The sequence below is a fragment of the Salvelinus fontinalis genome, chromosome 3 (genome assembly GCF_029448725.1).
Source record: "Salvelinus fontinalis isolate EN_2023a chromosome 3, ASM2944872v1, whole genome shotgun sequence".
Lineage (NCBI taxonomy): Eukaryota > Metazoa > Chordata > Actinopteri > Salmoniformes > Salmonidae > Salvelinus > Salvelinus fontinalis.
The window spans coordinates 15,066,603-15,092,957 of NC_074667.1; the positions used below are offsets into that span (position 1 = coordinate 15,066,603).

At 40.6% G+C, this 26,355-nt stretch overlaps 2 protein-coding genes across 2 annotated transcripts in view; both read right to left on the minus strand.

Moving 5' to 3' along the window:
• The window catches only part of slc29a1b (solute carrier family 29 member 1b), a 55,257-nt gene extending 38,625 nt beyond the window's left edge, over nt 1-16,632 (minus strand). The window contains exon 1 of the mRNA XM_055907487.1: nt 16,476-16,632. The gene's annotated coding sequence lies outside the window, so the exon portion shown is untranslated. The remainder of the gene's footprint in view (nt 1-16,475) is intronic.
• An 8,757-nt stretch (nt 16,633-25,389) lies between these two features.
• Nucleotides 25,390-26,355, minus strand: part of LOC129839828 (sulfotransferase 6B1-like) — a 28,017-nt gene continuing 27,051 nt past the window's right edge. The window contains exon 7 of the mRNA XM_055907499.1: nt 25,390-26,180. Within this exon, the coding sequence (XP_055763474.1) occupies nt 26,053-26,180 (128 nt within the window). The 3' untranslated portion in view covers nt 25,390-26,052. The remainder of the gene's footprint in view (nt 26,181-26,355) is intronic.

A 26,355-nucleotide genomic window follows, 5' to 3' on the forward strand; every position in this document is an offset into this window, starting at 1 on the left:
CAACACCCGTTGAGTATGGCCGGTGTCAGTAAACGTTGGCAAAAAAAGTAATTAAATTGTTGCCAGCAGCACAGTTAGTCACCAATGCTCTGGATAACATGAAAATAGCCTAACCAGCTCTGCTATGGCAAGTAAAATGGTCAGAGTGAGCTGTTCTCTCATTTATGTCTGGAAGTGGCTAGCAAGTTAGCCAGTTAGCTTGGGTGCTTGACTGCTGTTGGTAGGTCTGAACACTTGGATCAACCCGAATCCTCAGTCATAGTGTCCAGTTGGCGCTCTCACCGCTCAGAGAGCGAAACGCTCTGAATTTACGAATGGACAATCTGACAACGCTCTGAGTTTACCAATGCCCAGAGCGCACTCTGGCACTCCAGATTGAATTTACAAACACACCAGTAGTATAAACCAGCCTTTAGTTATGAAATCTTTGGTTGTTTAGTACATGGCCTCACATGTGAATCCTTAAAGAGATGGTTGGGGCTAAGGCTTAAGAGTGTGTGAACGATGCTAAAAAATAAAAAATAAATATATATATTTTACCTTTATTTAACTAGGCAAGTCAGTTAAGAACAAATTCTTATTTTCAATGACGGCCTAGGAACAGTGGGTTAACTGCCTTGTTCAGGGGCAGAATGACAGATTTGTACCTTATCAGCTCGGGGATTCGAACTTGCAACCTTTCAGTTACTAGCCCAACGCTAGTAACCGAATGGGTGTAGACAAAGAAGACGTCCCCAGTAGGTTTACCAAAACATTCAAGGGCCATTTTATTAAAAGTGAGGTTACGGGCCTCACGAGTGGTGCAGTGGTCTAAGGCATTGCATCGCCGTGCTAGAAGCGTCACTACAGATCCGGGTTTGATCCCTGGCTGTGTCGCAGCCAGCCGCGACCGGGAGACCCATGAAACGGCACACAATTGGCCCAGCGTCGTCCAGGTTAGTGGAGGGATTGGCCGGCTGGGAGGTCATTGTTGCATCACACTCTAGCGACTCCTTGTGGCGGCGGGGCACATGCACACTGACTTCAGGTCGACCAGCTGTACAGTGTTTCCTTCGACCCATTGGTTCGGCTGGCTTCCGGGTTAAGCGAGCAGTGTGTCAAGAAGCAGTGCGGCTTGGCGGGTTGTGTTTCGGAGGACGCATGGCTCTTGAGACAAGACTGTAAACTGCCAATTTGATATCACGAAATTGGGGAGAAAAAAGGGGTAAAAGTACAGCAACAAAAAAATTAGGTTACAAGTTTATCAACTTTCAGAGCAGAATTAATTTCCCATTGTTCCTGATATACCATTTTCTAGATCCGAGTCTCAACTTTTATCCAATGTAAAAAATACAATTTCAAATTTTGCTACGTAAGACCGAATCGACCTGGTAGGTCACATTTGCAAAGCATATGCTCTTGACTGAGGTCCATATCAGGATCTTGATATGCTTTTTGCTATGCCAAAAAGAATAAAAATATTTGTTTTATTGGATGACTTTATTGTTTCATTTTAAGTCATCATTTAATCTCTATAGAGCTGCTGCCTAATGCTGTCTGACAAAATCAACAAACAAAAAAGTTCTTCGAAGTAAATAAGGTGTACGTTTATGACTGCTGAATAGCAACTATCAATCACTTAGAGCATGTATTTTCAGATAGGGGTGTTCTGAGTACTCGGACAAAACGAGTATCATAATATTCAGCATTTTCCAAATAGGTTTATGACAGGATATTTTTTGTAATTATCCGTGATCGGAAAAAAGTTATTTTCAGCTGCCAGCACGTATCTCTCTCATTCAAGCGATGTGAAGCGCTGTGTGCTCCAAACAACTATTGTCTACTTCTGTCTGTAAAGAAACTTGCAGAGTATTTGTTGAGCCTGCTGCAACAATTGGATTAGAACCAGTCTGCTCTCATTTCCCCAGATAGACACACCGCAGCTGTTTCAGTCACTCACTCACTCGTCTCAGGGCACAAGTCTCCCCTTCTCCAAATATCATGTATGAATCAGAATTGGTAGCTAGTCATTGTTGTTCAATCTACTTATTTTCTTACTCTCATTGAGTCTGTTTCTGACCGTTTGAGCAGACACATGCACATTTGTGGCCTGCTGGAGGTCATTTTGCAGGGCTCTGGCAGTGCACCTCCTTGCACAAAGGCGGAGGTAGCGGTCCTGCTGCTGGGTTGTTGCCCTCCTACGGCCTCCTCCACGTCTCCTGATGTACTGGCCTGTCTCCTGGTAGCGCCTCCATGCTCTGGACACTACGCTGACAGACACAGCAAACCTTTTTGCCACAGCTCGCATTGATGTGCCATCCTGGATGAACTGCACTACCTGAGCCACTTGTGTAGGTTGTAGACTCCGTCTCATGCTGCCACTAGAGTGAGAGCACCGCCAGCATTCAAAAGTGACCAAAACATGAGCCAGGAAGCATAGGAACTGAGAAGTGGTCTGTGGTCACCCCCTGCAGAATCACTCCTTTTTTGGGGGTGTCTTGCTAATTGCCTATAATTTCCACCTTTTGTCTATTCCATTTGCACAGCAGCGTGTGAAATTTGTTGTCAATCAGTGTTGCTTCCTAAGTGGACAGTTTGATTTCATAGAAGTGTGATTGACTTGGAGTTACATTGTGTTGTTTAAGTGTTCCCTTTATTTTTTTGTGCAGTGTAGTAGCGACTCAGGGATGCTAGCCTTCTAAGCAGAGTTCCCTTGTCCAGTGTCTGTGTTATTTTGCCCATCTTAATCTATTTTTTTATTGGCCAGTCTGAGATATGGCTTTTTCATTGAAACTCTGCCTAGAAGGCCAGCATCCCAGAGTCGCCTCTTCACTGTTGACATTGAGACTGGTGTTTTGCGGGTACTATTTAATGAAGCTGCCAGTTGAGGACTTGTGAGGCGTCTTCAGTATGAGATCTTCAGTTTCTTGGCAATTTCTCGCATGGAATAGCCTAAATTTCTCATAACAAGAATAGACTGACGAGTTTCAAGAGAAAGTCTTTGTTTCTGGACATTTTGAGCCTGTAATTGAACCCACAAATGCTGATGCTCTAGGTACTCAACTAGTCTAAAGAAGGCCAGTTTTACTGCTTCTTAAATCAGGACAACAGTTTTCTGCTGTGCTAACATAATTGCAAAAGGGTTTTCTAATGATCAATTAGCCTTTTAAAATTATAAACTTGGATTAGCTAACACAACGTGCCATTGGAACACAGGAGTGATGGTTGCTGATAATGGGCCTCTGTACGCCTATGTAGATATTCCATTAAAAATGTCAAAAATGTCAGTTTCCAGCTACAATAGTCATTTACAACATTAACAATGCCTACACTGTATTTCTGATCAATTTGATGTTATTTTAATGGACCAAAAATGTGCTTTTCTTTCAAAAACAAGGACATATCTAAGTGACCCCAAACTTTTGAACGGTAGTATATTTATAGAATACACACACACACACACACACACACACACACACACACACACACACACACACACACACACACACACACACACACACACACACACACACACACACACACACACACACAATCTTTTTAAAATACACTGCTCAAAAAAATAAAGGGAACACTTAAACAACACAATGTAACTCCAAGTCAATCACACTTCTGTGAAATCAAACTGTCCACTTAGGAAGCAACACTGATTGACAATAAATTTCACATGCTGTTGTGCAAATGGAATAGACAAAAGGTGGAAATTATAGGCAATTAGCAAGACACCCCCCAAAACAGGAGTGATTCTGCAGGTGGTGACCACACACCACTTCTCAGTTCCTATGCTTCCTGGCTGATGTTTTGGTCACTTTTGAATGCTGGCGGTGCTCTGACTCTAGTGGTAGCATGAGACGGAGTCTACAACCCACACAAGTGGCTCAGGTAGTGCAGTTCATCCAGGATGGCACATCAATGCGAACTGTGGCAAAAAGGTTTGCTGTGTCTGTCAGCGTAGTGTCCAGAGCATGCAGGCGCTACCAGGAGACAGGCCAGTACATCAGGAGACGTGGAGGAGGCCGTAGGAGGGCAACAACCCAGCAGCAGGACCGGTACCTCCGCCTTATTGCAAGGAGGTGCACTGCCAGAGCCCTGCAAAATGACCTCCAGCAGGCCACAAATGTGCATGTGTCTGCTCCACCTTTTGTCTATTCCATTTGCACAACAGCATGTGAAATTTATTGTCAATCAGTGTTGCTTCCTAAGTGGACAGTTTGATTTCACAGAAGTGTGATTGACTTGGAGTTACATTGTGTTGGTTAAGTATTCCTTTATTTTTTTGAGCAGTGTATATTTTCCTGTATTATTTCCCGTAAACACTACCACCCCTCACCTTATTGGGGTAAACTAATGAACAACAACACTTAGGCTTCCACAGCTTATTCATTTTTATACATTTCGTGTCGTCTGAGATACCCAAAGATTGGAAAGCAGCTGCGGTTATCCCCCTCTTCAAAGGGGGGGACACCCTTGACCCTAACTGCTACAGACCTATATCTATCCTACCCTGCCTTTCTAAGGTCTTCGAAAGCCAAGTCAACAAACAGATTACCGACCATTTCGAATCACACCACACCTTCTCCGCTATGCAATCTGGTTTCAGAGCTGGTCATGGGTGCACCTCAGCCACGCTCAAGGTCATAAACGATATCGTAACCGCCATCGATAGGAAACAATACTGTGCAGCCGTATTCATTGACCTGGCCAAGGCTTTTGACTCTGTCAATCACCACATCCTCATTGGCAGACTCGACAGCCTTGGTTTCTCTAATGATTGCCTCGCCTGGTTCACCAACTACTTCTCTGATAGAGTTCAGTGTGTCAAATCGGAGGGTCTGTTGTCCGGGCCTCTGGCAGTCTCTATGGGGGTGCCACAGGGTTCAATTCTTGGACCGACTCTCTTCTCTGTTTACATCAATGATGTCGCTCTTGCTGCTGGTGATTCTCTGATCCACCTCTACGCAGACGACACTATTCTGTATACTTCTGGCCCTTCTTTTGACACTGTGTTAACAACCCTCCAGGCGAGCTTCAATGCCATACAACTCTCCTTCCGTGGCCTCCAACTGCTCTTAAATACAAGTAAAACCAAATGCATGCTCTTCAACCGATCGCTGCCTGCTCCGGCCCGCCTGTCCAACATCACTACTTTGGACGGCTCTGACTTAGAATATGTGGACAACTACAAATACCTAGGTGTCTGGTTAGACTGTAAACTCTCCTTCCAGACCCACATCAAACATCTCCAATCCAAAGTCAAATCTAGAATTGGCTTCCTATTCCGCAACAAAGCATCCTTTACTCATGCTGCCAAACATACCCTTGTAAAACTGACCATCCTACCAATCCTCGACTTCGGTGATGTCATTTACAAAATAGCCTCCAAAACCCTACTCAATAAATTGGATGCAGTCTATCACAGTGCCATCCGTTTTGTCACCAAAGCCCCATATACTACCCACCACTGCGACCTGTACACTCTCGTTGGCTGGCCCTCGCTTCATACTCGTCGCCAAACCCATTGGTTCCAGGTCATCTACAAGACCCTGCTAGGTAAAGTCCCCCCTTATCTCAGCTCGCTGGTCACCATAGCAGCACCTACCCGTAGCACGCGCTCCAGCAGGTATATCTCTCTAGTCACCCCCAAAACCAATTCTTCCTTTGGACGCCTCTCCTTCCAGTTCTCTGCTGCCAATGACTGGAACGAACTACAAAAATCTCTGAAACTGGAAACACCTATCTCCCTCACTAGCTTTAAGCACCAGCTGTCAGAGCAGCTCATAGATTACTGCACCTGTACATAACCCATCTACAATTTAGCCCAAACAACTACCTCTTTACCTACTGTATTTATTTATTAATTTATTTTGCTCCTTTGCACCCCATTATTTCTGTCTCTACTTTGCACTTTCTTCCAATGCAAACCAACCATTCCAGTGTTTTTTTTTAGTTTTTATTTTACTTGCTGTGTTGTACTCACTTCGCCTCCATGGCCTTTTTATATTTTTATTTATTTATACATATATCTGTTTGCCTTCACCTCCCTTATCTCACCTCACTTGCTCACATTGTATATAGACTTATTTTTTTTATCTTTTTCACTGTATTATTGACTATATGTTTGTTTTTACTCCATGTGTAACTATGTGTTGTTGTATGTGTCGAACTGCTTTGCTTTATCTTGGCCAGGTCGCAATTGTAAATGAGAACGTGTTCTCAATTTGCCTACCTGGTTAAATAAAGGTTAAATAAAAAATAAATAAAAAAACATTTTACGGACACAATCCCTCCTCTATTTCTGATGTTCTGATTTCTATTTGCCATATATTTTTAACTGTGCTCTTTCGCAAAAGTTCTGAACCTATATAGTCCCACCCTTCAGCTCCATTCAACCCCTCCCATCTATCTCTTTACACCATCCATATTGCTATTATTATTATTATTATTTATTTTCGCATGTTTTCCCGAGCAACAGATCATTCGAAAATAAAATCACAAATGTACACTGCACAAAAATATAAATGCAGCATGCAATAATTTCAAAGATTTTACTTAGTTACAGTTCAGATAAGGAAATTAGTAAATTGAAATGAATTCATTAGGCCCTATTCTATGGATTTCACATGACTGGGAATACAGATATTCAGCTGTTGGTCACAGATACCTTAAAAAAAAGGAATAAAAGGTTGATCAGTGTGACTAGGGCTGTTAACGCCACACCAGCGGTCACAAGTCATGACCGCAGTCAAATTCCACATGACCGTTTAGTCATGGCAACTAGGCTTCTCCAAGCTCTGATGCTGCTGGTAGTATTAGTAGCCTACCAAACTTGCTAACTGCCTGGCACTCAGCACTCTATTGTTCCTCTAATCACTCTGACATCAATGCAAATGTAATTGAAGTCTAAAAAACACCCCTGAGAGTCCATGAGCTCATTGCGCAACATCTCTATAGGCTATGAAATTGTGTGACAAGACAGGGTTTTTATGGCCTCTATTAAAAAGAGGAGGCCCCATCAGCTTTCTATATTTATTTCTCAACTTTCCTAATATTAAGCACATTGCTTGCTTTACAACAGGAGTATAGCCTATCTGGCCAGCATGAAAATGAACCACTGGAAAAGTGTCCTCCATTCACTATTTATGTGCATAGATGACATGTATTTTTTCCCGTGGTCCTTGTTCCCCCGACTGGTGCATGATAATGGTCCATTCTAAATCCAAACCAATTTCACACATATATTATTTAGCATATGTAAAGACAAGACTAAATGAAGAATAGACTAATGGGTGACAATATTATCACGTGTGAATGATGCCCAGCATGTGTAGTAAGGCAAGAAACAGCACATACTTTTTTTTGTGACTTTTTCTAATTATAGTCACGCACCTCATGTAGCCTAGCCCATGATTAGGTTTGTACCACAACCAAAGTGGCATAATAACTTCTTAAAATTAAGCACATTAATCCTCTTTACAACCAGTGTAGAGCCTAACTGGCATACTGTACATAGGCGCATGAGTTTCAGGAAGATAATTTTCACCATAAAAAGGCACTTTTACAATAAAGCATTACATGCATAATCACATTTGAGGTCACTTTTGAGAATGGTGTTTTCCCGCTAATTGATTGCATTTTGGAACATTCACGCTTATAGCCTACTGCCATGTGCACATTACTGCGTTCATAATGTGAAGAAATAGCCTAATAGTTTAGCAACATTTTAAGCTAAACGTTCTGATCTGTTGCATCAGCCTCATTGCTTTTAAAATGTTTTTTTGAAGCAAGTGGCTATATTCATTTGGATCTATCGCATCCCACAAGTGTCCCAGAGTATGTTTAGAATATTTATTTCTCGGACAGAAGGACAAGTTGACCATGAAGGCCTGATTCACACAGTCTTCTCTGAACAGTTGATGTTGAGATGTGTCTGTTACTTGAACTCTGTGAAGCATTTATTTGGGCTTCAATGCCAAGAGTGTGCAAAGCTGTCATCACACAAAAGGTGGCCATTTGAAGAATCTCAAATATAAAATATATTTTGATTTTTTAAACACTTTTTTGGTTACTACATTTCATAGTTTTGATGTCTTCACTATTATTTTACAATGTAGAAAATAGTAAAAATAAAGAAAAACCCTTGAATGAGTAGGTGTTCTAAAACTTTTGACTGGTACACAAACTCTTCTAAACTGTTTCGCCTAGGAAGCATGCAGACGCCTTTAGAAGTAAAAGAGCCTGGAAGATCATTTTGGAGTTAACAAAATTGTCACACTGGTGTCGTGTCTTTGCTGGGAACCTTTCAAGTTCAAAAAGGTTCTTTTAGGAACCGCTCTGAAAAATGGTCTTCGTGGACCCCGCTTTTTGTGATGGGAGGTGTTTAATTTGGAACTTTTAAAGCAATATATTGTAGAGGTGGCAGCCTATCAGAAGATTGGAGGCATCGCTTTCACACAGTTCTTTTTGGCCACCAGTTAGAGTAAATATAATTTCTGTTCATCATGCTATGTTTGTACACTGCAAATGTACATTTCCCTTGAATATTATTGCATATTACACATTCTAATATCGTAGTAATAATTAACATTGCTGATTACATAGAGTAATAAAGTGGTACTATTCCAACTTTGCAAAGGACCTTGAGGAACTCAAACACATCAGTAAGTCTCATTGAATCTACAAAACTGTCAGTTTTCAACCTTAACATGTGATGACAATACAACAGAACAGATTAACAGGAATGACATTTACTCCCATGGGTGACCTAAAAAGATATATCTGAAAGCCAAGGTCCTACTAAGCCATGCCTCCAGTCCAGGGTTCCTCCAGTTCCTCTACTATAGGTGTTTTGGCGTTACTCTGAACCCTGATCTGTCTTTTGAGGAACATATCAAGACCGTTTCAAGGACAGCTTTTTTCCATCTACATAACATTGCAAAAATCTGAAACTTTCTGTCCAAAATGATGCAGAAAAATGTGTCCATGCTTTTGTCACTTCTAGGTTAGACTACTGCAATGCTCTACTTTCCGGCTACCCGAATAAAGCACTAAATAAACTTCAGTTAGTGCTAAACACGGCTGCTAGAATCTTGACTAGAACCAAAACATTTGATCATATTACTCCAGTGCTAGCCTCTCTACACTGGCCTCCTGTTAAGGTAAGGGCCGATTTCAAGGTTTTACTGCTAACCTACAAAGCATTACATGGGCTTGCTCCTACCTATCTTTCCGATTTGGTCCTGCCATACATACCTACACGTACGCTACGGTCACAAGACGCAAGCCTCCTAACTTTACCTAGAATTTCTAAGCAAACAGCTGGAGGCAGGGCTTTCTCCTATAGATCTCCATTTTTATGGAATGGTCTGCCTACCCATGTGAGAGACGCAGACTCGGTCTCAACCTTTAAGTCTTTATTGAAGACTCATCTCTTCAGTAGGTCCTATGATTGAGTGTAGTCTGGCCCAGGAGTGTGAAGGTGAACGGAACGGCTCTGGAGCAACGAACCGCCCTTGCTGTCTCTGCCTGGCTGGTTCCCCTCTCTCCACTGAGATTCTCTGCCTCTAACCCTACTTCAGGGGCTGAGTCACTGGCTTACTGGTGCTCTTCCATGCTGTCCATAGGAGGGGTGCGTCACTTGAGTGAGTTGAGTCACTGACGTGATCTTCCTGTTTGGGTTGGCGCCCCCGCCTTGGGTTGTGCCTTGGCGGAGATCTTTGTGGGCTATACTCTGCCTTGTCTCAGGATGGTAAGTTGGTGATTGAAGATATCCCTCCAGTGGTGTGGGGGCTGTGCGTTGGCAAAGTGGGTGGGGTTATATCCTTCCTGTTTGGCCCTGTCCGGGGGTATCGTCAGATGGGGCCACAGTGTCTCCTGACCCCTCCTGTCTCAGCCTCCAGTATTTATGCTGCAATAGTTTGTGTCGGGGGGCTAGGGTCAGTCTGTTATATCTGGAGTATTTCTCCTGTCTTAGCCGGTGTTCTGTGTGAATTTAAGTATGCTCTCTCTAATTCTCTCTCTCTCTCTCTCTCTCTCCCTCTCTCTCTCTCTCTCTCTCTCTCTCTCTCTCTCTCTCTCTCTCTCTCTCTCTCTCTCGGAGGAGGAGGAGGAGGAGGAGGAGGAGGAGGAGGAGGAGGAGGAGGACCTGCGCCCTAGCACCATGCCTCAGGACTACCTGGCCTGATGACTCCTTGCTGTCCCCAGTCCACCTGGCCGTGCTGCTGCTCCAGTTTCAACTGTTCTGCCTGCGGCTATGGAACCCTGACCTGTTCACCGGACGTGCTACCTGTCCCAGACCTGCTGTTTTCAATTCTCTAGAGACAGCAGGAGCGGTAGAGATACTCTGAATGATCGGCTATGAAAAGCCATCTGACATTTACTCCTGAGGTGCTGACCTGTTGCACGCTCGACAACCACTGTGATTATTATTATTTGACCATGCTGGTCATCTATGAACATTTGAACATCTTGGCCATGTTCTGTTATAATCTCCACCCGGCACAGCCAGAAGAGGACTGGCCACCACTCATAGCCTGGTTCCACTCTAGGTATCTTCCTAGGTTCTGGCCTTTCTAGCCACCATGCTTCTACACCTGCATTGCTTGCTGTTTGTGTTTTAGGCTGGGTTTCTGTACAGCACTTTGAGATATCAGCTGATGTAAGGGCTTTATAAATACATTTGATTTCTCCTCACTGAACAAGCACTTTCCTTTTTGTAGAAATGTGTCACTGACTTCTGTATATCTGGTCACATTTCTTTTGTCAAGTTGGCTTTTATCATTTGATTTTTGAGGAGATAAGTAGGAAACAGAGTTAAAAGGTACTAAAGTTGTCACGATCGTTGTACGAACTGGAAGCATACTCGGACCAAGGCGCAGCGGATGTTGAGTTCCACATAATTTATTAGAAAGTGAAACTTACCAAAACAAAACAATAAACTAACAACGAACCGTGACTACAGAGGTGCTACGTGCACTAACTTAAAACAATATCCCATAAACACAGGTGGAAAAAAGCTACCTAAATATGATCCCCAATTAGAGACAACGATTACCAGCTGCCTCTAATTGGGAATCATACACAATCACCAACATAGAAAACAAACCTAGAACCCCACATGGAAATAATAAACTAGACTAACCCTCCAGTCACGCCCTGACCTACTCTACCATAGAAAATAAGGACTCTCTATGGTCAGGATGTGACAAAAGTACTCATATCAGACAATATCCATCCTACTCTTTTTAAATTCAGTGGCTAGTTGGCCAGCATGAAAGCAGACCAGACAAAACCACTGTCATATATTTAAATGCTGAGCTTTTAATCACATGCTGAGAGTGCACGAAAAAGGGGAAATGAAATGTGGCCAATTGACAAGAAACAAAAGTAGTTTCAAACATAATATAATTTGTGTGAGTAACAGACAATGCCAAATGTGAGCTTTTGAATTCTCTAATGTTAGAGGGAATTAGTCATGTTCAGCCAAAGTAAAATTGGTATTGCTTTTCCCTTCACCTGCATTGCAGAGTGGAGGGAAACATTTAAGTAATATTTATAAACTAGCTAACATGGAAACCATTTAAAATCTACCCGTACTCTTATGATAGTTAAGACATTATAGTGTTTACTATTATTAAAATAGTAACATCAATCACCCTGCAGAGTAAAGTACATTTTACACTATTTGTTGCACAGCTCAGTTCTATTTTGTGTGAGCAAAATTGAGCCCTATGTCTCACATCAGCCTGGTCTCAGAGCAAAACATATTATATTATACTAAAATCAGTGATACCCCATTTAGTATATGTTACTTTACGTTAGGCTACATTACATTTGTATACGTAAATCCGCAACACTCAAATTAGTATGATACGTTACGTTTGGTATGACAGTAGGTCATACCAAACATACACAATTGCCTAGCAACCCAAAAGTTGCGTGTTTGAATCTCATTTTGGCTAATTAGCAACTTTGGACTACTTACTACTTTTTAGCTACCTTGCAACCACTTAGCATGTTAGCTAACCCTTCCCTATAACCTTACCACTTTAACCTATCTCCTAACCTTAACCCCTAATCTAACATGGCACATGATTCTAAAACAGTTGAACGTAATATATCATACTAAATAAGTCAAAAGTACTATATCATACTAAAGCAGTCAAACGTAATATATCACACTAAAGTGGTCAAACGTAATATATCAAATTAAAGAAGTCAAACATGATATATCATACTAAACCAGTCGAGTGTAATAATAATAATAATAATAATAATAATAAACGGTCAAATCAAACTGGTGTTTGTACTCATGTGTATATATATATATATATACATAAAAATAAATAATATGTTTTGCTCTGAGACCAGGTTGCTCTCATGACATTTATGGGAAGTATTCTACAATATGCTTTATCATGTTTTATCACTGCCTGAAACACTTTTTTCTTAAGAGCCCTTTCCCTTTAAATCAATGATTGATTAAAACCTCTCATACCGCCTTCCAGAACAAGAATAATAATAATAATGTGGCAGTCATGTTTTAACTCTAAAGGATGATAGAAATTGGCCTGGATAGTAGATAAGGAACAACAAACAGTAAGGCCAAGTAGCACCTGCACATTTGTCCTGTATGTGTCCTATGTAATGTGTGGAGGGCTTGCACACTATTTCCAAGTTCCTTGTAAATATGTCACACTTCAATGTAATCTTTACTGAACAAAATTATAAACTTAACCTGCAAAGTATTGTTGGTCCCATGTTTCATGAGCTAAAGTAAAATATCCCAGAAAAGCTTATTTCTCTAAAATTTTGGCCACCTTGTGCTGGGGACAATAACAGGCCACTCTGAAATGTGCAATTTTGTCACACAACACAATGCCACAGATGTCTTGTTTTGAGGGAGTGTGCAATTGACATGCTGACAGCAGGAATGTCCATCAGAGCTATTGTCAGAGAATTTTATGTTATGTTCTATACCATAAGCCGCCTCCAATGTTGTTTTCTAGAATTTGGCAGTACGTCGAACCGGCCTCACAACAACCGCAGACCACGTGTATGGCGTTGTACGGGTGAACGATTTGAGATGTCAATGTTGTGAAAAGAGTGCCCCGTGGTGGCGGTGGGGTTATGGTATGAGCAGGCATAAGCTATGGACAACAAATACAATTTTATCGATGGCAATTTGAATGCACAGAGATACCATGACGAGGTCCTAAAGCCCATTGTCGTGCCATTCATCCGCCGCCATCACCTCATGTTTCAGCATGATAATGCACGGCCCCATGTCACAATGATCTGTACACAATTCCTGGAAGCTGAACATGTCCCAGTTCTTCCATGGCCTGAATATAAGACATGTCACCCATTGAGCATGTTTGGGATGACCTGGAGCGACATGTACACAGCGTGTTCCAGTTCCCACCAATATCCAGCAACCGGTCGTGATCTGGAGTCTCATAGGGCGTCACACAATTGGCCCAGTGTTGTCCGGGTTATGGGAGGGTTTGGCAAGTGTAGGCCGTCATTGTAAATAAGAATTTGTTCTTAACTGACTTGCATAGTTAAAAAGGTTAAACCATTTTTTATATATTTAAACTACGCACAGCCATTGAAGAGGAGTGGGACAACATTCCACAGGCCACAATCAACAGCCTGATCAATTCTATGTGAAGGAGATGTCACGCTGCACGAGGCAAATGATGATCACACCAGATACTGACTGGTTTAATGATCCACACCCCTACCTCTTTTGTTAAGGTATCTGTGACCAACGTATTCATATCTGTATTCCAAGTGAAATCCATACAAAAGGCACCCAGAAAAATGTATATTGGGTATGGGAATTTATACCATCAAAAAACACCATAACAGACCTGGTTTAGTTTATGACAGGGCAGCCTGTGAGACTGCAGCCTGTAGGATTTTGTTAGATTCCTGCACTGAATCATATAATCTAATAGTCATGGCTGTCACTCAGAAAAAATATTTGTGTAGTTAATCAGACATGTAAAATTTGCCTTCCATATTGGAAGAACAGCCCTGGTTTAAGATAATAGTCCCATACTGTGGTAAATACAGCACATATCCATCTTCAGATGCAGAATCAATATGACTTACTGTATGTCACGTGAGCTGACGTGACATGATGTTTTATTAAGACTGATTATTTCTTGCATCCATGAGCAGGGTTGTTAAACATAGATGTATGTATCTACTTACAAAGCTTAGCTACTCCGTAGTTGTGCTGTCCTCATCTCACCTGTTGTTGGTCATACACTGAAGTCATGGAGTTATTGTATGTTACTCTCTTTCAATTCAACCACTACACATGTAGTCTTATCCCCTTCTCTGAAATACCTCTTGGAACAACCTTAGTCGAACCAATAATACCCTGACTTCAGCTCTTGGAGAAGTCCTTGCTGCTTGCGCTGCAGTTTCTCTATTACGCAATTGATTATTCCTGTGCTAGTTGGTTTTTACATGTTCATGTCACATTTCTTCTTCCCCCTTAAAAAGACAAGTGTATTTTTCAATGACTAGTTATAGGAGAGAATGTACGGTAATGCATATTATTGCTGGCTAAAAAGATATTGTTTGCATACACACCTACTCCAGGACACCTACACCACCCGATGTCACAGGAAGGCCATAAAGATCATCAAGGACAACAACCACCCAAGCCACTGCCTGTTCACCCCGCTATCATCCAGAAGGCGAGGTCAGTACAGGTGCATCAAAGCAGGGACCGAGAGACTGAAAAACAGCTTCTATCTCAAGGCCATCAGACTGTTAAACAGCCACCACTAACATTTAGCGGCCGCTGCCAACATACTGACTCAACTCCAGCCACTTTAATAATGGGAATTGATGGAAATTATGTAAAAATGTACCACTAGCCACTTTAAACAATGCCACTTAATATAATGTTTACATACCCTACATTACTCATCTCATATGTATATACTGTACTCTATATCATCTACTGCATCTTGCCATCTTTATGTAATACATGTATCACTAGCCACTTTAAACTATGCCACTTCATGTTTACAATACCCTACATTACTCATCTCATATGTATATACTGTACTCTATACCATCTACTGCATCTTGCCTATGCCGTTCTGTACCATCACTCATTCATATATCTTTATGTACATATTCTTTATCCCTTTACACTTGTGTGTATAAGGTAGTAGTTGTGGAATTGTTAAGTTAGATTACTTGTTGGTTATTACTGCATTGTCGGAACTAAAAGCACAAGCATTTCGCTACACTTGCATTACCATCTGCTAACCATGTGTATGTGGCAAATAAAATTTGATTTGATTTTGATTTGATTTACACTAGAAAATTTCCTTTAGCATGCCTAGTTTACGACTACTATGGGTTTTCTTTTACATAATCAGGCTGGGAAATATTTTCTGATACACTTGCTGTTGAAGTGCACAAGAAGCGAGTCAGGTTTTAATTATCACTGTTAAAATGAAATGTGCGACTTGATTTTAAGGAATATTTGATGGTATTTCAACATGTAACAAAATATTATGCAAGGCTCTATCTATGGTAGTACACATGAGCATTCCGAGTGGAAATCATTAACTGGATTGATAAAGATATTGACCATGAGTTTTTGCCCTGGATGAAATGGCTGATTGACATCAACGTGCAAACAGGAAAACCTTTATTGTACATCCCTTGAATTAAAATTTAAAAAGCTAATTAAACGCTCTTACTTCCCAAACACAAAACAATATGTGTCATTATAGAGTGATCAGACAAGTCTTAAGTGTTATTGACTGTACGATTGTTTATCCCATGTGTAACTCTGTGTTGTTTTTGTCACACTGCTTTGCTTAATCTTGGCCAGGTCGCAGTTGTAATTGAGAACTTATTCTCAACTGGCGTACGTGGTTAAATAAAGGTGAAATATATATATATTTTAAATTAATTATTGTTGTCAAAAATGTAATTCATGGAGGAAGGATAAAGCTTTATCTAGTTGTATACAACATGTTGCCATATTTTTGATACTTGCTTTAGCTCTCTGTCAAAGTCTTCTAACTCGCAATCATTAATAAGATAGATAGATAGACGTCAGCTGCAGTTAAACGATATTCAACAATGTATGCTGTGTATATTTACTTGTCTACTGTCACTCACAATAACAGGCGACAATAATTACACATAAACAAACAATAAGACACTACAATGGCAGTAGAGGAAAAGTTGCTGAAACATGCAGATTGGAGCTAATTGTCCATATTATTGATCATTGCTGGTTTGACAAATGTGTTCACATGGTTTGAGAAAGGCTAAACGGTCTAGCTGTGCTTTACTTTGTACTGTTATTCTAAGATAGGTGTTGGTGAGTGTGTGGTCTTTCTAAATATGACAAACAGAGGAAAGATTATGACTCTAAGTGAGACAAATCATTTGACTAAAAGTAAATAAACCTAAGGAAAGGTGTAAACACTTACTTGCAATCGTCTGTCAGGACTATGTTCAACGGCGAGCGATGTCTCAACAGCTGAAGTTCAAAGACCAATAGGGCCTTATCTGATGTGATCTGTGTTCAATGGGAGTGGTAAAAAACACAGCAATCTCAATAATGACTAATGACTAAAATATTTGCAATACATTATATTTAATCTACCTAGTATGGAATAAATAGAATAGCCCCAAAATTGCAAGGATCAAGTTAAATCAAATGCACCTTGAACACAAACATTGGAAGTTGTTTTAAATATTTAACCAGGTCGGCTAGGGACTCTTCTACTGCATGTCATGCAATCACTAAAACATTCCATTCAACAACTGTCACTCTTTCTCACTTTGTTTTGCCAAATCCTTATTGATGTCAACAATACATGATTTAAATTAAAGTAAAAGTTGTGCGTCCATATATCAAGTTAGGTTTTAGGCTCTCATTTAAAGTCACAATCTGGAGTTTTTGTTTCAGCCCAATACGCTGGGAAAATGAATCACATGGCCACTTTCCTGCCATTAATTTTTGTCCCACGAGCACAAGAAACCAAGAGTTCGCTCGTTAGATTAGTCGTAACAGGAAAAACTGTTGCATTGTGGTATACTAGGAGATCAGCTGGTGGACGAGCCCATTGCCAAATGTGTAGATAGGGTTTGTCTTTTTTTAAATTTTTTATCTAACTTCTTAATGACAGGCATCTGTTTTACCCAAGAACTCACAAGTTCATGGAGCCTGAAATTGTGAGGAAAATAATATTACGCTAAGGCTGTTCTTCTTCGTCGGTGGCACTATCGTGCCGATTCATGGCAGTTTAAATGCTTTTGAATAGATGCTGGATGCTAAAGAACCAGCTAACAAACTTACTATAACAAACTATTTGGATGAAACAGTCTGTGGACCCCTGGAAGAGTAGCTACTGCTTCAGCAAAAACTAAAATATAAATAAAATACTAAAAAACATCCTAGATAAGTCCAAAATATGCAAACCCTAACCTACTTTTAAGCCTTGTTTAAATTAAAATAGCAGACTATTGACTGATTACTAATATGTTAATTATCAAAGTTCAATAGACTAAGATCTATTGAATCAGCTATTGAGAGTGATTAGGTGGAGGTTTTAGAAACAATGGTCATATACCCACCCAGTTAGCCAAATGATGGAGTATGAATTAAAGTTTATTTTTGGTTCTTAGTGAAAGTTGAAAATACGTATTTTAAACAATTGTTTACAGACAGATTATTTCACTTATAATTCACTGTATCACAATTCCAGTGGGTCACAAGTTTAAATACACTAAGTTGACTGTGCTTTTAAACAGCTTGGAAAATCCCAGAAATTTATGTCATGGCTTTAGAAGCTTCTGATAGGCTAATTGACATCATTTCAGTCAATTGGATGTATTTCAAGGCCTACCTTCAAACTCAATGCCTCTTTGCTTGACATCATGGGAAAATCTAAAGAAATCAGCCAAGACCTCAGAAAAAAATTGTGGACCTCCACAAGTATTGTTCATTCTTGGGAGCAATTTCCAAACGAAGGTACCACATTCATCTGTACAAGCAATAATTTGCAAGTATAAACACCATGGGACAACGCAGCCGTCATACAGCTCAGGAAGGAGACACGTTCTGTCTCTTGGAGATGAACGTACTTTGGTGCGAAAAGTACAAATCAATCCCAGAACAACAGCAAAGAACCTTGTGAAGATGCTAGAGGAAACAGGTACAAAAGTATATATATTCACAGTAAAACGAGTTCTATATCGACATAACCTGAAAGTCCGCTCAGCAAGGAGAAGCCACTGCTCCAAAATGGGGACAAAGATCATACTTTTTGGAGAAATGTCCTCTGGTCTGATGAAACAAAAATAGAATGGTTTGGCCATAATGACCATCGTTATGTTTGGAGGATAAAGGGGGGATGCTTGCAAGCCGAAGAACACCATCCCAACCGTGAAGCACGGGGGTGGCAGCATCATGTTCTGGAGGTGCTTTGCTGCAGGAGGCTGGTGCACTTCACAAGATAGATGGCATCATAAGGTAGGACAATTATGTGGATATATTGAAGCAACATCTCAAGACATCAGTCAGGAAGTTAAAGTTTGGTCGCAAATGGGTCTTCCAAATGGACATTGACCCCAAGCATACTTCTAAAGTTGTGGGAAAATGGCTTAAGGACAACAAATCAAGGTATTGGAGTGGCCATCACAAAGCCCTGACCTCAATCCTATATAAAATTTGTGGGCAGAACTGAAAAAGTGTGTGCGAGCAAGGAGGCCTACAAACCTACACGATCTATAGAAAAATATGCTCCAGTTTATGAGTTTCCAGAATAGTCGTATTTGCGTAAACTACACTGTATGCTACTGTGGCTAATTGTTATTGTTGCCAACTTCACACTATCCGTTCAAACTGCTACCCAGTTCTGTGAATGACGTTAACCTTTACTTAACACCCATCCTGGATCCGGGAGCATCCTCATCAGTAAAAGCTGACTAGCCATCATTTCAGATTTTTAAAATGTTTTACAGCGAAAACACAATATGTATTTCTATTAGCTAACCATAATAGCCAAAGACTGAACCACATATTTTCACCATGTTTCTACCGCATAGGTAGCTATCACAAAACCGACCAAATATAGATATAATTTGTCACTAACCAAGAAACAACTTTATCAGATGACAGTCTTATAACATGTTATATAATACATGTATGTTTTGTTCGAAAATGTGCATATTTGACGTATAAATCATAGTTTTACATTGCAGCTACCATCAAAAATATCACCAAAGCAGCCAGAATAATTACAGAAACCAACGTGAAATACCTAAATACTCATCATAAAACACTTATGAAAAATACATGGTGTACAGCAAATGAAAGACAAACATCTTGTGAATCTAGCCATTATTTCAGATTTTTTAAGTGTTTTACAGCAAAAACACAATATAGCATTATATTAGCTTACTACAATAGCCAACCACACAACAGCATTGATTCATGTCACGTTAGCGATAGCGAATAAACCAGCAAAAGATTATTACTTTTTTCACTAATCTTCTCAAACTTCATCAGTTGACAGTCCTATAACATCATATTACACAATACATATATGGTTTGTTCGGAAATGTGCATATTTAGCGTTACAATTCGTGGTTGAACAATGTGAATACTAGCCAAACTGCACAAAATAATCCGGATATATTTCTGACACTCACATCATCTAATCAAATAACTAATCATATACTTTACTAAGAAATACAGGTTGGACAGCAAATGAAAGATACACTAGTTCTTAATGCAACCGCTGTGTTAGATTTTTTTAAATAACCTTAGTACGACATACAGCTTACGTTATAGCGAGACAGCGCCCGAAATCTGGGCGGAATATAGTCTAAACATTTTCGACAGAAATACAAAATAATATCATAAATGGTTCCTACTATTTGATGAGCTTCCATCAGAATCTTATACAAGGTGTCCTTTTTCCAGAATAATCGTTGTTCGGTTGTAGAATGTTGTCTTCATCTGTCGATTTAGCTAACAAAGCTGGCCATGCGGCACGGAAGTGTCCAACTCACCAGAACGCATAAGAAAGAAAATACCGAAAATCGCAATAAACTGATATAAACTGATATAAGTCGGTTTAATTTAACTAGTTTATGATGTTTTTAACACATATATCAAATAAAATCAGAGCCGGAGATATCTAACGTCGATAACGAAAGTTTTTCAGAACGCAATCCAGGTGACCTTTTCGCGCCATTCCAACAGGTCTTGTTCGGCCTCAGATAGAGCTATACACCCCATTCCAATTCTCACTGCCTACTGACATCTAGGGGAAGGCGTATGCAGTGCATGTAGACCCATAGATTCCATGCAAATTAATAAACTGACCCTGGAACAGAGCCCTCGATTTCAGATTTCTCACTTCCTGACAGGAAGTTTGCTGCAAAATGAGTTCTGTTTTACTCACAGATATATTTCAAACGGTTTTAGAAACTAGAGAGTGTTTTCTATCCAATAGTAATAATAATATGCATATTGTACGAGCAAGAATTAAGTACGAGGCAGTTTAATTTGGGATCAATTTTTTACAAAGTGGAAATAGCGCCCCCCCCTATTGAGAAAAGGTTTTAAGAGACATTGGTGATTTTATCAATGTAATCAGATTGGCTATGGTATTGATATTAAACATATTATATAGCCTACTAACCAGGTGTGTTAAAAAGTGTGTTTAATTTGTAGTGTAGGCCAATGAATTGGGCTGCTATTATGTTCTGTTCCTCCAACTTTTAGCTGAGAAAGAATTGGCCCAAGGCCAAACCTATTGCCAACCCCTGCTGTACATAGTTTAGTGGTGGAGGGGGGCAGCAGTTTTTTTTGTCTCACCTAAGGCATGAGAACGTCCAGGGCCGGCCCTAACTGGGCTTACAAAAGCACATGTTTTCACTCCAGTACCAGCTTTTTGAGAAGCTGCTCTTGCGCTCTCTGACAGTTGATAGGCTTTTCCGCTCCTCAATATAGGCTGTGTATGCTAAAGAAAATACACACAGGCCAATTTAATTTCACTAATTTATGATAAGGGGAAAAACCTAACTGGTAGCCTAGCTAACAAATAGCTAACTAACTAGTAACTTGGTTAGGTTGCTAGTTCCAGTTAGTTTTCTCATCGTGAATTAAGCAGGTAGAGTAGCTACCTTGTGGTATAGTTATGTGAAATTACAATATTTTCTTGCAATTTACACAATTTTGATTCATGATTTATGCATTGACAGTTTGAAGTGGATCACCGACCAACACTCTACCACCATGTTGCGTCTAGACTGTGAGGGACCGCCACTTACAACCCAATCTGCACCCAATCGCATCGTCCATAATAACAAACAGGGCAGGCAGGGGTTTTGAGGGTGTGCAACTGTTATTTTCTGTTAAATAATTTTTTTTACATTCGCAAAGATTGGCCACATTTGCATCTTGCTTGTGATTGGAGCTCTGGGTTTGCTGCGCAAATCAAATAATCCTCTTATGGGTCTTCAAAAGGGTTCTACTTAGCACCAAAACAAGTTCCACTACAGGGACTTGTAAATATTGCAAGCGATTTGTTTGTGGAAAATGCTCAAAGAAAGTTTAGCAGATTTGTGTTGACTTGATTAGGATTAGAGTGGTTGCCAAAGGTGGCACCACAGGTTCAAAAGTGGTGTGGCCAAATTTTGACACGTCTTTTCTGGGGCCTGGAGTTTTTCCTGATCTCATGACCTGGTCAGGTAAAACTCTCGGTCCTATTCATAGGCTATGACAAAATATTATTATTATTATAGATCGCTTCCTTTTTCAGCAGTGCTATGACTATAAGGCTGGGGGTTTTCTTTTCGGGTCATGTGAATTGGAAACACTCCTGGCCTAAGGTGGATCAAACCCTTTTAAACTACCACGAACTTTGTTATTTTTCATTTCAACTTCAATGGACATCATACTCTGTAGCGTAGCGAACTACAATAGCAGGGCTGAGCGTTATGCAAAGAATGGTTACAATGTCTTTAAATATGAATTTCACTCTATAAACCAACAATGTTAAGCATGGGACTTTAACATTTTTTTAAAGACAGACAGGTTTCAATGTATACAAGTATTTTACACTATACAGAGTAGACTTTGTAACAATGTTTTTTTAAATGTTTCATGAAACCTATTCTTTCATAATCTGACCTAGTGTTCTTCTGTAATTATTCATTGTTTTAAGTCTTACTCCAGTGTTCTTTTCACCTCATTTAACACCTGATTTACTTAACAAAAGACACATCTCAAGAGGTCCAGGTATTCTCATGATTTGGCACAAGTGGGGGGGGGGGGGGGGGGGGGGCTTCCTCTTTTGTTCTCTATTGCGCTTCTATTTTTGAAATTGTAGTTTTTTTACCAGAAACATTTGTGAATAATCACCAGCAGTGGAAATTAACTGTGGAAACAAACACATATATTCAGTGAGTCTAAATTATCATTGTTAGCTGCTGGCTGCATCAATCTAGCTAGCTAATGTTAACTGAAGATAACGTTCATAGTTTTGTTAGTTTTAGAGGAAGACCAACCAATAGCTATCTAGAATTACCCAAACGGATTTTATTAACACACACCTCGTTTTCCAGGAAAATTTGTGTTCACTCTCTCGTGAGGCAGGCAACCAGGCAGGCAGGAGAGGAGTGTTGTCAGTAGTTACCAAAGCCACAAAGTCAAAATTGTCTATATCATTAAAATGAGGCTCTGTAGCAGTCTGTAGCTAGTGACTGACAATTGACTGTGACTGACAAGTGAATCCACTTGTTGCAGTGAGTTACCACGTGTAATCTCAGGGACAGGGTTGTATTCACTAGACATAGAGGCACACGGTCAACAATTGGGGGGGAAGTACTATGTCAATATGTCCAATAAGAAATACCTGCTTTCTTTTGTTGCAAAACATTTATAGGTTTTTCTATGACGTCAACTAATTAATATATCTATGCCATATTTTTTTTATGGAAATATTGGTGGGGCAAACTCAAAGAGAATATACATCAAAACCACTACACTACACACTGAATTCACCATAATTGTAACGTGTGTGCTGGGAGTCGGGAAGCAAGTTCAGGGAGTGAATAATTTAATAAATTAACGAAACATAATATGAAACAAGAAACAAACAACGCACAGACATGAAACTGAAACAGAAACAATAACGCCTGGGGAAGGAACCAAAGGGAGTGACATAAAAAGGGCAGATAATCAAGGAGGTGTTGGAGTGGAGGTGTCATTAGTTGCTGATGTGCATAACGCTGTGTGCAATATAGCAGCCTAGTGACCTAGAGGCCGGAGAGGGAGCACACGTGACAGTACCCCCTCACAACGCCGACCAAAATGACGATCCCGGAGATCAGGAGTGGACCGGTCACCTCTGGTGAGGCGTGGGAACCTGTCGTTCCGGCTGAGGCGTGGGAGCATGGCAACCCAGAGTGCCGGAGAGAGAACATACGTGACAGTACCCCCTTCCCCGGCACGCGGGTCCAGCCGCAGGACGCCAACCAAAGGGACGTTCCCAGGGATCAGGAGCGAACCGGTCATCTCCGCTGAGGCGCAGAAACCTGACTTACTGGCTGAGGCGTGAAAGCCTGATGAGCCGGCTGAGACCTCCCCGGTTGCTTTGGTCGAGGCACGGGAACCTGTTCACCCAGCTGAGGCAAGGGAGCCTGTCGAGTCAGCTGAGGCAAGGGAGCCTGTCGAGTCAGCTGAGGCATGGGAGCCTGTCGAGTCAGCTGAGGCATGGAAACCTGTCGAGCCAGCTGAGGCAGGGGAACCCGTCAAACCCGCCGAGGCTTGGGAACCTGTCAAGCCAGCTGAGGCATGAGAGTCTGACAACACCGGCTGAGGCCTTCCTGGTAGCTGTGGTACTGACACCCAGACCCGACATTACATCCAACAAAAAAAACACTCCCTGATGTTTCCCTTTGGTGAGGCGTTATTCTGTAACGCAATTTCAGGGAGTGAATAATTTAATAAACAAAACATAATACGAAACAAGAAAACACAAACAACGCACAGACATGAAACTGAAACAGACACAATAACATCTGGGGAAGGAACCAAAGGGAGTGACAGAAATAGGGCAGATAATCAAGGAGGTGATGGAGTCCAGGTGAGTGTCATTAGGCGCTGATGCGCAATAATAGGCAGCCTGGTGACCTAGAGGCCGGAGATGTAGCACACATGACAATCATAACCAACCCCATAATGAGTTTTGAGCAACACACACAAATGTTATAACATTTGCGCTATGATCAGGTTATGGGCTACTTCCCATATCTTGCTCTTATTGCATGGAAAACCATGGTAGTTGAGCATACTTTTGTAGAGTAAAGTTTATTTGACTTCAGAATCAGTTTCAGCATCAGTCTACAGCATTGCTATTCACAGTGCCATCCGTTTTGTCACCAAAGCACCATATACCACCCACCACTACGACCTGTATGCTGTCATCAGCTGGCCCTCACTACATATTCGTCGCCAGACCCACTGGTTCCAGGTCATCTACAAGTCTTTGCTAGGTAACGCTCCGCCTTATCTCAGCTCACTGGTCACCATAACAACACCCACCCACCCGTAGCACGCGCTCCAGCAGGTATATCTCACTGGTCATCCCCAAAGCCAACACCTCTTTGGCTGCCTTTCCTTCCAGTTCTCTGCTGCCAATGACTGGAACGAATTGCAAAAATCGCTGAAGTTGGAGACTTATATCTCCTTCACAAACTTTAAGCATTAGCTATCTGAGCAGCTTACCAATCGCTGCAGCTGTACACATCTCATCTGTAAATAGCCCATCCAACTACCTTCCTCATCTACATATTGTTTTTATTTACTTTTTTTGCACACCATTATTTCTACTTGCACATCATCATCTGCACATCTATCAAGCCAGTGTTAATTTGCTAATTTGTAATTACGTCGCTACTATGGCCTATTTATTGCCTTACACATCCTTACGCCATTTGCACACACTGTATATAGACTTTTTCTATTGTGTTATTGACTGTACGTTTGTTTATTCCATGTGTAACTCTGTGCTGTTGTTTGTGTCGCACTGCTTTGCTTATCTTGGCCAGGTCGCAGTTGTAAACAAAAACCTGCTCTCAACTGGCCTACCTGGTTAAATAAAGGTTAAATAAAATTAAAAAAATAACAAAAATTGTTAAGAGTGTTGGGATGCAGCCCATACATGTTCTTAGTGCAGTTGCATTAACAAGATTCTCTGGATAAGAATAAAGCAACAGTCTATAAAGCTAGTCCCTTCTTTCATCCATTGCATAGCTACAGTTCCATTGGGTTATTACAGTCTGAAGTCAAACAAGCTAAATCAACATTTCTGGAGACAGACATACTTTCTGTAACATCCAACAAAATGACATTATGCTTTATTTCAAAAATAACTAACTTTTTATGAAATTAATATCAATTTACTATTCATATTCTGGTAAAATTAGAAGAAAAACACTGCAAATGCTGCTGGAAAATATGGTTGGTTATTCTGTTTATGTTATTTTCGACAGCATAGACCTCAAAACAAATCAGGGGGGGGGGGGGAAACATATTCATTCAAAAATAACAAATCATAGTTGTTATGCTGGAAAGTTGATGGTTGATGTTAATTCTTCTCTGTTCTTGTTGTTTTTCCATTGAACAAAGAGACAGGATGTTGTTTATACCAAAACCTAGCCTGTGGTTAACCAATTAGAATTCATTGCAGTAAAATTGGCCGAATACAAAGTATCCCTTTTCAGGCTTCAATATGTAGATAGTTTGGACCAATGAGAACTTGCCACATGTAGCTATGAGTCCAAACTGGAACCCCTACACAGATTCTAAACAGATGCTAAACTGAAAAACAACTAGTTGCATTGATCTCTAGTTTCTGTGCGTTGTACATTTATCTTTGAGTATTCTTACAGAATTTTTAGGCCTACTGTAGACATGAGCAACATTTTTCTATTTCAATCGTCTGAATATGCTTATTCTGCATTGGATCTGGAAATTTCAACTCCCTACTTGCAGTAAATATCATATTTTAACTTAGCCCCCAGTTTAGTGTGAGCCAGGTGCTTCTCAAACTTCTCGTCCATCTGTTTACTCTGGGCTTCACTTAGATGGTTCTTCCAATCTCCAACTTCACCTAGGCAGAAAAGCAAGGGGGACAAATCAAAGGCGAAGATCAACTTTTTGGACCTGTGAAAACATCAACAACTGACATCACCAAAATCCTTGTATATTCACTTTGAAATGTTTTACAAAGCCTTTACTACAACCCTTTTCAGTTGTTGTTTGTTTTGGGTGGTTTCAGTCTCTTC